General features: G+C 38.4%; 1 protein-coding gene across 4 annotated transcripts in view; it reads right to left on the bottom strand.

Moving 5' to 3' along the window:
* Positions 1–15: 15 nt before the first annotated feature.
* PAQR4 (progestin and adipoQ receptor family member 4) overlaps positions 16–12,511 on the bottom strand; it is a 29,303-nt gene continuing 16,807 nt past the window's right edge. For all 4 annotated transcript variants that reach the window (XM_063430928.1, XM_063430925.1, XM_063430926.1 and 1 more), the window contains 2 exons: positions 9,479–9,697; positions 16–1,614 (listed from right to left, as the gene is read on the bottom strand). In XM_063430928.1, coding sequence (XP_063286998.1) covers positions 1,181–1,614; positions 9,479–9,697 — 653 coding nt within the window. In that variant the 3' untranslated portion in view covers positions 16–1,180. The remainder of the gene's footprint in view (positions 1,615–9,478; positions 9,698–12,511) is intronic.

Below are 12,511 nucleotides of genomic sequence, written 5' to 3'. Positions count from 1 at the left end.
AACCAACACCTCCTGTATGTAAGAAACCATTTCTAGTTTTATTATTGCATTAATAATACTATAGGCTTCGTGCAAAGCCCAGGCCAACAGGCCCAACTCGTACCAAACAAGATCATTACTTTCAATAGTAAAATCAATGGAAATGACACTTGGACAGTGAGTACACATATCCCAACAGAGGGTTCATTTAGGGCACCGGAGAGAAATGATGAGGAAATGGAATATGTTTGGCAGAATTCTGCAACTTTCAATAATCCATTTTCCCCAATTTATTAAACGTATATTTGAAACCGATAAAAAGTAGTGTTTTGGGTTTGGGTTTTCTTGGCCTTTTTCTGGCACAACTCAAGCTGTGCATGGCATTTGCTTGGGAATACATTCTTAGAACGTAATCTATATAACGTAACATACTGTATTGCTGCAGAAACCTTGTATTAGGTTCTTCCCAATGTTCTGGCGGTCTTTGTCACCTTTGGGAAGTCGGAGCTGTCCCTAGAGCTCTGAGCCTGTCATTAAGGATTTAACGAAGATGTAGTGTGGATGGGCATTTCATAAACTAGAATCACTGGCTGAAATTAGCACAGTGAGTATAAATCTCTTGGTAAATGGGAGAATCTCTGATCTCACTCACAGGGTAAAAAGCAGCATATTTCACAAACCCAATAAGTCCTGAAGAACACAGACATGCTTATGGGGGTGGGTATTTGGCTCGGAACATTACCAATGTCCGTAAACTGCCCACTAAATGGCCATGTAACTTGCAGCAGCAGATTCAAATTTAAGAAATAGCAATTCAAACTAAGCTTTTCCCATCTTGCAGTGGGCCTTACTTTAGGAAATAAGTGATGAGGTATTGGCACTCTCCCAGCAGAGATCCATGTGTTAGTGACAATACTGATCTGTCCCATAGTTCAGGTGGGATCCATTACACATCCCTGTACCTTCCTCTCTGCCCGAAGCATCTTTCTACTCCACAAACTGGTTCTGTTAAACAGAAAATCTATCTGTTAAGCTTTTCTAAGTAAGGAATAGGTTGTATTTCCTTGTTGGAGTAGAGGGCCACTAGAGGATTTTTAGAGCTTGGATTCCCAGCTCTGCTAGCTCACGTCTTCAATTCACCATTCTTCTGAAGACTGAGCTTAACTACAATTAACCAGATCTAGGTAAAGGGACCTTAGCTTCACTCCAGCGGGCAGGAATGACTGCTAATCCAGGTGAGGTCAGAAGTCACACCCCAGTGCAGATACAGAATGCTTATCACCACCAGGACATGCATAATTTGGTGGCTATTACACCAGTAGTCAAATTTGCCTGGACGCAATCTTTCAGGGAGGCGGGAAATGTTGATAACTCCCCCAAGCAGGGCAAGACCATCCATGAGGAGGTAGCAGCGTAATGAGGAGGGGTGTCCAGACCCCAGCCCTGCCCAGCGCAGATAGAAAAAATAAAAGCGGAAGGCAGCCTGCCAGGTAAATGAACAAAGGCGGCTAATGTTACTGTGAGCACTAACTGCACAGAAAATGACATAACTGGACAAGGCAGAGTACGTCAGGAGGGCCAGGCTCCGAGTAGCTGGATAGCAGAGTAGAGTACAGTAAATGATTGGAAGGGCACCTGTGGGAAAATAAATACATTAGGAAAGATATGTCCACAGTAAGACAATTAACATGCTGAGCTGTTACTCTGGGCTCCACCTATGTGGGTATTCAATAAAACACTTATTTCAGCAAAACATTTTTCTAAATCGGCTAAAATTTGATTTTCAGTTTACCACTGGTGTAACCAACAATTCCCATGATTCATTGCATCTCAATATGTACAATTAGCCACCGCAAGGTTATCTATCTATGGATTTATATAGTGTATAAACAGAGCGAGTCCTGCTTCTATCTATGGATTTATATAGTGTATAAACAGAGCGAGCCCTGCTTCTATCTATGGATTGATATAGTGTATAAACAGAGCGAGCCCTGCTTCTATCTATCTATGGATTTATATAGTGTATAAACAGAGCGAGTCCTGCTTCTATCTATGGATTTATATAGTGTATAAACAGAGCGAGCCCTGCTTCTATCTATGGATTTATATAGTGTATAAACAGAGCGAGCCCTGCTTCTATCTATGGATTTATATAGTGTATAAACAGAGCGAGCCCTGCTTCTATCTATCTATGGATTTATATAGTGTATAAACAGAGCGAGTCCTGCTTCTATCTATGGATTTATATAGTGTATAAACAGAGCGAGCCCTGCTTCTATCTATGGATTTATATAGTGTATAAACAGAGCGAGTCCTGCTTCTATCTATCTATGGATTTATATAGTGTATAAACAGAGCGAGCCCTGCTTCTATCTATCTATGGATTTATATAGTGTATAAACAGAGCGAGCCCTGCTTCTATCTATGGATTTATATAGTGTATAAACAGAGCGAGCCCTGCTTCTATCTATGGATTTATATAGTGTATAAACAGAGCGAGCCCTGCTTCTATCTATCTATGGATTTATATAGTGTATAAACAGAGTGAGCCCTGCTTCTATCTATGGATTGATATAGTGTATAAACAGAGCGAGCCCTGCTTCTATCCATCTATGGATTTATATAGTGTATAAACAGAGCGAGTCCTGCTTCTATCTATCTATGGATTTATATAGTGTATAAACAGAGTGAGCCCTGCTTCTAATTATCTATGGATTTATATAGTGTATAAACAGAGCGAGCCCTGCTTCTATCTATCTATGGATTTATATAGTGTATAAACAGAGCGAGCCCTGCTTCTATCTATCTATGGATTTATATAGTGTATAAACAGAGCGAGTCCTGCTTCTATCTATGGATTTATATAGTGTATAAACAGAGCGAGCCCTGCTTCTATCTATCTATGGATTTATATAGTGTATAAACAGAGCGAGCCCTGCTTCTATCTATCTATGGATTTATATAGTGTATAAACAGAGCGAGTCCTGCTTCTATCTATCTATGGATTTATATAGTGTATAAACAGAGCGAGCCCTGCTTCTATGTATGGATTTATATAGTGTATAAACAGAGCGAGCCCTGCTTCTATCTATCTATGGATTTATATAGTGTATAAACAGAGCGAGCCCTGCTGCTATATATCTATGGATTTATATAGTGTATAAACAGAGTGAGCCCTGCTTCTATCTATCTATGGATTTATATAGTGTATAAACAGAGCGAGCCCTGCTTCTATCTATCTATGGATTTATATAGTGTATAAACAGAGCGAGCCCTGCTTCTATCTATCTATGGATTTATATAGTGTATAAACAGAGCGAGTCCTGCTTCTATCTATGGATTTATATAGTGTATAAACAGAGCGAGCCCTGCTTCTATCTATCTATGGATTTATATAGTGTATAAACAGAGCGAGCCCTGCTTCTATCTATCTATGGATTTATATAGTGTATAAACAGAGCGAGCCCTGCTTCTATCTATCTATGGATTTATATAGTGTATAAACAGAGCGAGCCCTGCTTCTATCTATCTATGGATTTATATAGTGTATAAACAGAGCGAGTCCTGCTTCTATCTATGGATTTATATAGTGTATAAACAGAGCGAGCCCTGCTTCTATCTATCTATGGATTTATATAGTGTATAAACAGAGCGAGCCCTGCTTCTATCTATCTATGGATTTATATAGTGTATAAACAGAGTGAGCCCTGCTTCTATCTATCTATGGATTTATATAGTGTATAAACAGAGCGAGCCCTGCTTCTATCTATCTATGGATTTATATAGTGTATAAACAGAGCGAGCCCTGCTTCTATCTATCTATGGATTTATATAGTGTATAAACAGAGCGAGTCCTGCTTCTATCTATGGATTTATATAGTGTATAAACAGAGCGAGCCCTGCTTCTATCTATCTATGGATTTATATAGTGTATAAACAGAGCGAGCCCTGCTTCTATCAATGGATTTATATAGTGTATAAACAGAGCGAGCCCTGCTTCTATCTATCTATGGATTTATATAGTGTATAAACAGAGCGAGTCCTGCTTCTATCTATCTATGGATTTATATAGTGTATAAACAGAGCGAGCCCTGCTTCTATCTATCTATGGATTTATATAGTGTATAAACAGAGTGAGCCCTGCTTCTATCTATCTATGGATTTATATAGTGTATAAACAGAGCGAGCCCTGCTTCTATCTATGGATTTATATAGTGTATAAACAGAGCGAGCCCTGCTTTTATCCATCTATGGATTTATATAGTGTATAAACAGAGCGAGCCCTGCTTCTATCTATCTATGGATTTATATAGTGTATAAACAGAGCGAGCCCTGCTTCTATCTATGGATTTATATAGTGTATAAACAGAGCGAGCCCTGCTTCTATCTATCTATGGATTTATATAGTGTATAAACAGAGCGAGCCCTGCTTCTATCTATGGATTTATATAGTGTATAAACAGACGAGTCCTGCTTCTATCTATGGATTTATATAGTGTATAAACAGAGCGAGCCCTGCTTCTATCTATCTATGGATTTATATAGTGTATAAACAGAGCGAGCCCTGCTTCTATCTATCTATGGATTTATATAGTGTATAAACAGAGCGAGCCCTGCTTCTATCTATCTATGGATTTATATAGTGTATAAACAGAGTGAGCCCTGCTTCTATCTATGGATTTATATAGTGTATGAACAGAGTGAGCCCTGCTTCTATCTATGGATTTATATAGTGTATAAATAGAGCAAGCCCTGCTTCTATCTATGGATTTATATAGTGTATAAACAGAGCGAGTCCTGCTTCTATCTATCTATGGATTTATATAGTGTATAAACAGAGCGAGCCCTGCTTCTATCTATGGATTGATATAGTGTATAAACAGAGCGAGCCCTGCTTCTATCTATGGATTTATATAGTGTATAAACAGAGCGAGCCCTGCTTCTATCTATGGATTTATATAGTGTATAAACAGAGCGAGTCCTGCTTCTATCTATCTATGGATTTATATAGTGTATAAACAGAGCGAGCCCTGCTTCTATCTATCTATGGATTTATATAGTGTATAAACAGAGCGAGCCCTGCTTCTATCTATGGATTTATATAGTGTATAAACAGAGCGAGTCCTGCTTCTATCTATCTATGGATTTATATAGTGTATAAACAGAGCGAGCCCTGCTTCTATCTATCTATGGATTTATATAGTGTATAAACAGAGTGAGCCCTGCTTCTATCTATCTATGGATTTATATAGTGTATAAACAGAGCAAGCCCTGCTTCTATCTATGGATTCATATAGTGTATAAACAGAGCGAGTCCTGCTTCTATCTATCTATGGATTTATATAGTGTATAAACAGAGCGAGTCCTGCTTCTATCTATCTATGGATTTATATAGTGTATAAACAGAGCGAGTCCTGCTTCTATCTATCTATGGATTTATATAGTGTATACACAGAGCGAGCCCTGCTTCTATCTATCTATGGATTTATATAGTGTATAAACAGAGCGAGTCCTGCTTCTATCTATCTATGGATTTATATAGTGTATAAACAGAGCGAGCCCTGCTTCTATCTATCTATGGATTTATATAGTGTATAAACAGAGTGAGCCCTGCTTCTATCTATCTATGGATTTATATAGTGTATAAACAGAGCGAGCCCTGCTTCTATCCATCTATGGATTTATATAGTGTATAAACAGAGCGAGCCCTGCTTCTATCTATCTATGGATTTATATAGTGTATAAACAGAGCGAGTCCTGCTTCTATCTATCTATGGATTTATATAGTGTATAAACAGAGCGAGTCCTGCTTCTATCTATCTATGGATTTATATAGTGTATAAACAGAGCGAGCCCTGCTTCTATCTCTGGATTTATATAGTGTATAAACAGAGCGAGCCCTGCTTCTATCTATGGATTTATATAGTGTACAAACAGAGCGAGCCCTGCTTCTATCTATCTATGGATTTATATAGTGTATAAACAGAGCGAGCCCTGCTTCTATCTATGGATTTATACAGTGTATAAACAGAGCGAGCCCTGCTTCTATCTATCTATGGATTTATATAGTGTATAAATAGAGCGAGCCCTGCTTCTATCTATCTATGGATTTATATAGTGTATAAACAGAGCGAGCCCTGCTTCTATCTATGGGTTTATACAGTGTATAAACAGAGCGAGCCCTGCTTCTATCTATGGATTTATATAGTGTATAAACAGAGCGAGTCCTGCTTCTATCTATCTATGGATTTATATAGTGTATAAACAGAGCGAGCCCTGCTTCTATGTATGGATTTATATAGTGTATAAACAGAGCGAGCCCTGCTTCTATCTATCTATGGATTTATATAGTGTATAAACAGAGCGAGCCCTGCTTCTATCTATGGATTTATATAGTGTATAAACAGAGCGAGTCCTGCTTCTATCTATCTATGGATTTATATAGTGTATAAACAGAGCGAGCCCTGCTTCTATCTATGGATTTATATAGTGTATAAACAGAGCGAGCCCTGCTTCTATCTATGGATTTATATAGTGTATAAACAGAGCGAGCCCTGCTTCTATCTATCTATGGATTTATATAGTGTATAAACAGAGCGAGTCCTGCTTCTATCTATCTATGGATTTATATAGTGTATAAACAGAGCGAGCCCTGCTTCTATCTATGGATTTATATAGTGTATAAACAGAGCGAGCCCTGCTTCTATCTATGGATTTATATAGTGTATAAACAGAGCGAGTCCTGCTTCTATCTATCTATGGATTTATATAGTGTATAAACAGAGCGAGCCCTGCTTCTATCTATGGATTTATATAGTGTATAAACAGAGAGAGTCCTGCTACTATCTATCTATGGATTTATATAGTGTATAAACAGAGCGAGCCCTGCTTCTATCTATGGATTTATATAGTGTATAAACAAAGTGAGCCCTGCTTCTATCTATGGATTGATATAGTGTATAAACAGAGCGAGCCCTGCTTCTATCTATGGATTTATATAGTGTATAAACAGAGCGAGTCCTGCTTCTATCTATCTATGGATTTATATAGTGTATAAACAGAGCGAGTCCTGCTTCTATCTATCTATGGATTTATATAGTGTATAAACAGAGCGAGCCCTGCTTCTATCTATCTATGGATTTATATAGTGTATAAACAGAGCGAGTCCTGCTTCTATCTATCTATGGATTTATATAGTGTATAAACAGAGCGAGCCCTGCTTCTATCTATGGATTTATATAGTGTATAAACAGAGCGAGCCCTGCTTCTATCTATGGATTTATATAGTGTATAAACAAAGTGAGCCCTGCTTCTATCTATGGATTGATATAGTGTATAAACAGAGCGAGCCCTGCTTCTATCTATGGATTGATATAGTGTATAAACAGAGCGAGCCCTGCTTCTATCTATGGATTTATATAGTGTATAAACAGAGCGAGCCCTGCTTCTATCTATCTATGGATTTATATAGTGTATAAACAGAGCGAGTCCTGCTTCTATCTATCTATGGATTTATATAGTGTATAAACAGAGCGAGTCCTGCTTCTATCTATCTATGGATTTATATAGTGTATAAACAGAGCGAGCCCTGCTTCTATCTATGGATTGATATAGTGTATAAACAGAGCGAGCCCTGCTTCTATCTATCTATGGATTTATATAGTGTATAAACAGAGAGAGCCCTGCTTCTATCTATGGATTTATATAGTGTATAAACAGAGCGAGCCCTGCTTCTATCTATGGATTTATATAGTGTATAAACAGAGCGAGCCCTGCTTCTATCTATCTATGGATTTATATAGTGTATAAACAGAGCGAGCCCTGCTTCTATCTATCTATGGATTTATATAGTGTATAAACAAAGCGAGCCCTGCTTCTATCTATGGATTTATATAGTGTATAAACAGAGCGAGCCCTGCTTCTATCTATGTATGGATTTATATAGTGTATAAACAGAGCGAACCCTGCGTCTATCTATGGATTTATATAGTGTATAAACAGAGCGAGCCCTGCTTCTATCTATGGATTTATATAGTGTATAAACAGAGCGAGCCCTGCTTCTATCTATGGATTTATATAGTGTATAAACAGAGCGAGCCCTGCTTCTATCTATCTATGGATTTATATAGTGTATAAACAGACGAGTCCTGCTTCTATCTATGGATTTATATAGTGTATAAACAGAGCGAGCCCTGCTTCTATCTATGGATTTATATAGTGTATAAACAGAGCGAGCCCTGCTTCTATCTATGGATTTATATAGTGTATAAACAGAGCGAGCCCTGCTTCTATCTATCTATGGATTTATATAGTGTATAAACAGAGCGAGCCCTGCTTCTATCTATATCTATGGATTTATATAGTGTATAAACAGAGCGAGCCCTGCTTCTATCTATGGATTTATATAGTGTATAAACAGAGCGAGCCCTGCTTCTATCTATCTATGGATTTATATAGTGTATAAACAGAGCGAGCCCTGCTTCTATCTATATCTATGGATTTATATAGTGTATAAACAGAGCGAGCCCTGCTTCTATCTATGGATTTATATAGTGTATAAACAGAGCGAGCCCTGCTTCTATCTATCTATGGATTTATATAGTGTATAAACAGAGCGAGTCCTGCTTCTATCTATGGATTTATATAGTGTATAAACAGAGCGAGTCCTGCTTCTATCTATGGATTTATATAGTGTATAAACAGACGAGTCCTGCTTCTATCTATGGATTTATATAGTGTATAAACAGAGCGAGCCCTGCTTCTATCTATGGATTTATATAGTGTATAAACAGAGCGAGCCCTGCTTCTATCTATGGATTTATATAGTGTATAAACAGACGAGTCCTGCTTCTATCTATGGATTTATATAGTGTATAAACAGAGCGAGCCCTGCTTCTATCTATGGATTTATATAGTGTATAAACAGAGCGAGCCCTGCTTCTATCTATGGATTTATATAGTGTATAAACAGACGAGTCCTGCTTCTATCTATGGATTTATATAGTGTATAAACAGAGCGAGCCCTGCTTCTATCTATCTATGGATTTATATAGTGTATAAACAGAGCGAGCCCTGCTTCTATCTATCTATGGATTTATATAGTGTATAAACAGAGCGAGCCCTGCTTCTATCTATATCTATGGATTTATATAGTGTATAAACAGAGCGAGCCCTGCTTCTATCTATGGATTTATATAGTGTATAAACAGAGCGAGCCCTGCTTCTATCTATCTATGGATTTATATAGTGTATAAACAGAGCGAGCCCTGCTTCTATCTATCTATGGATTTATATAGTGTATAAACAGAGCGAGCCCTGCTTCTATCTATGGATTTATATAGTGTATAAACAGAGTGAGCCCTGCTTCTATCTATCGATGTATATAGTGTATAATCATATATGCACTCTTTACCTAAGCACACGGCACATGTGATCATTTGATAAGCAATTGTTGCTAATGTACACCATAAAATGGGGAGCCCTGTGGCAGAGAACTCACCCAGTGTGTTAACCAGGCAGATTCCACACATGTCGAGAGTTAGCAGTTTGCGATAGACTGTTGCCCCCCCATGATGGTTCATGAAGAGATGATACAGGACACTGCCTAGTTGAGGGCTAACACATGCCAGGTAATGTACCACACCAAGCCATGGCACTGACAGCTGACGCCATTGAATTTGTAGAGGAAGCAAGAAGAGGAAACCCAGGAGCGGTATTCCTGCAAGAAAGACAAGTAGGTGAGTTCCTCCATGATTCACTGTGAAGGTACTTTGTTCATTATTCCTGGCAGACACAGCTTTATCTGTGAACATGATACCGACACAAGAAGCACATCAAAGGAGAAATGTAATCCTCATTCTTACTTACAGTGCCGAGCGATTATGTTCCCAAATGCTGCCAGGAATCTCTGCTCTGAGTAATGTGTGCGAGATACCATTCGTGGTTGGCCTAAAGCCTACGTCCTAGAATAACTGCACTGCTACGAGTAGTACAGGGCTTCTGGTAACTAACCAGGTAAGCTTGCAGAGATTGCAGGTGTGTTAGAAAACCTAGCTCACTCTTCCTTTCATGTTCTCAGTTATTTTTCCATCAAGGCTTTAGAAAGATCTATAGGGGTCTAAATATTTACATTTTGTCTTAAATAAATCTGCTATGGATATCATTGGATGGTTTCCATTATATTACAGCGAGGCAGAGTAGGGGGATCGTTAATATACATTTTTAAAGTGCACAACATGTTTATATTTTGGAATATTTTTTCCTTTGGACCTGATCACTTGAATAAACCCATTAAGTTTAGTTCATAAAATGTGGTGAGCTCCAGCGTGAAGTCCCATTGAATTCCATGGAGAGCTGTGAAGCTTTTGGCAATGACTGCATCCTTACTAGAAATGGTCAGAACTAGGTTTTTAGAAAAAAATCCCAAAGCTGGCTAACATCTCCTTCATGATGAAACAACATATTAGAAATTTTCCACTTTTAATGTGTAACTTAGAGAAAGTTTTATATTTACCATAATATGGACACTGGCCACCTGCTATACTAAATATATTTTGCTATCATTCTCAGGAACTTACTAACATGAGATGTATAGTGGTAAAGGTCAGTAAGAGATGATATGAGATGTATAGCGGTGATACTGAGTAACAGATGGTATGAGATGTATAGCGGTGATACTGAGTAACAGATGGTATGAGGTGTATAGCGGTGATACTGAGTAACAGATGGTATGAGATGTATAGCGGTGATACTGAGTAAGAGATGGTACGAGGAGATGTATAGCGGTGATACTGAGTAACAGATGGTATGAGATGTATAGCGGTGATACTGAGTAACAGATGCTATGAGATGTATAGCGGTGATACTGAGTAACAGATGCTATGAGATGTATAGCGGTGATACTGAGTAACAGATGCTATGAGATGTATAGCGGTGATACTGAGTAACAGATGCTATGAGATGTATAGCGGTGATACTGAGTAACAGATGCTATGAGATGTATAGCGGTGATACTGAGTAACAGATGCTATGAGATGTATAGCGGTGATACTGAGTAACAGATGGTATGAGATGTATAGCGGTGATACTGAGTAACAGATGGTATGAGATGTATAGCGGTGATACTGAGTAACAGATGGTATGAGATGTATAGCGGTGATACTGAGTAACAGATGCTATGAGATGTATAGCGGTGATACTGAGTAACAGATGGTATGAGATGTATAGAGGTGATACTGAGTAACAGATGCTATGAGATGTATAGCGGTGATACTGAGTAACAGATGCTATGAGATTTATAGCGGTGATACTGAGTAACAGATGCTATGAGATGTATAGCGGTGATACTGAGTAACAGATGGTATGAGATGTATAGCGGTGATACTGAGTAACAGATGGTATGAGGTGTATAGCGGTGATACTGAGTAACAGATGGTATGAGATGTATAGCAGTGATACTGAGTAACAGATGGTATGAGATGTATAGCGGTGATACTGAGTAACAGATGCTATGAGATGTATAGCGGTGATACTGAGTAACAGATGCTATGAGATGTATAGCGGTGATACTGAGTAACAGATGGTATGAGGTGTATAGCGGTGATACTGAGTAACAGATGGTATGAGATGTATAGCGGTGATACTGAGTAAGAGATGGTACGAGGAGATGTATAGCGGTGATACTGAGTAACAGATGGTATGAGATGTATAGCGGTGATACTGAGTAACAGATGCTATGAGATGTATAGCGGTGATACTGAGTAACAGATGCTATGAGATGTATAGCGGTGATACTGAGTAACAAATGCTATGAGATGTATAGCGGTGATACTGAGTAACAGATGCTATGAGATGTATAGCGGTGATACTGAGTAACAGATGCTATGAGATGTATAGCGGTGATACTGAGTAACAGATGGTATGAGATGTATAGCGGTGATACTGAGTAACAGATGCTATGAGATGTATAGCGGTGATACTGAGTAACAGATGGTATGAGATGTATAGCGGTGATACTGAGTAACAGATGGTATGAGATGTATAGCGGTGATACTGAGTAACAGATGCTATGAGATGTATAGAGGTGATACTGAGTAACAGATGCTATGAGATGTATAGCGGTGATACTGAGTAACAGATGGTATGAGATGTATAGCGGTGATACTGAGTAACAGATGGTATGAGGTGTATAGCGGTGATACTGAGTAACAGATGGTATGAGATGTATAGCGGTGATACTGAGTAACAGATGGTATGAGGTGTATAGCGGTGATACTGAGTAACAGATGGTATGAGATGTATAGCGGTGATACTGAGTAACAGATGGTATGAGATGTATAGCGGTGATACTGAGTAAAAATGCTATGAGATGTATAGCGGTGATACTGAGTAACAGATGCTATGAGATGTATAGCGGTGATACTGAGTAACAGATGCTATGAGATGTATAGCGGTGATACTGAGTAACAGATGCTATGAGATGTATAGCGGTGATACTGAGTAACAGATGCTATGAGATGTATAGCGGTGATAC

This window comes from Pelobates fuscus, chromosome 8 (genome assembly GCF_036172605.1).
Source record: "Pelobates fuscus isolate aPelFus1 chromosome 8, aPelFus1.pri, whole genome shotgun sequence".
Lineage (NCBI taxonomy): Eukaryota > Metazoa > Chordata > Amphibia > Anura > Pelobatidae > Pelobates > Pelobates fuscus.
The sequence above is the reverse complement of the archived record's forward strand: the minus strand, read 5'-3'. Positions and strand labels throughout refer to the sequence as shown.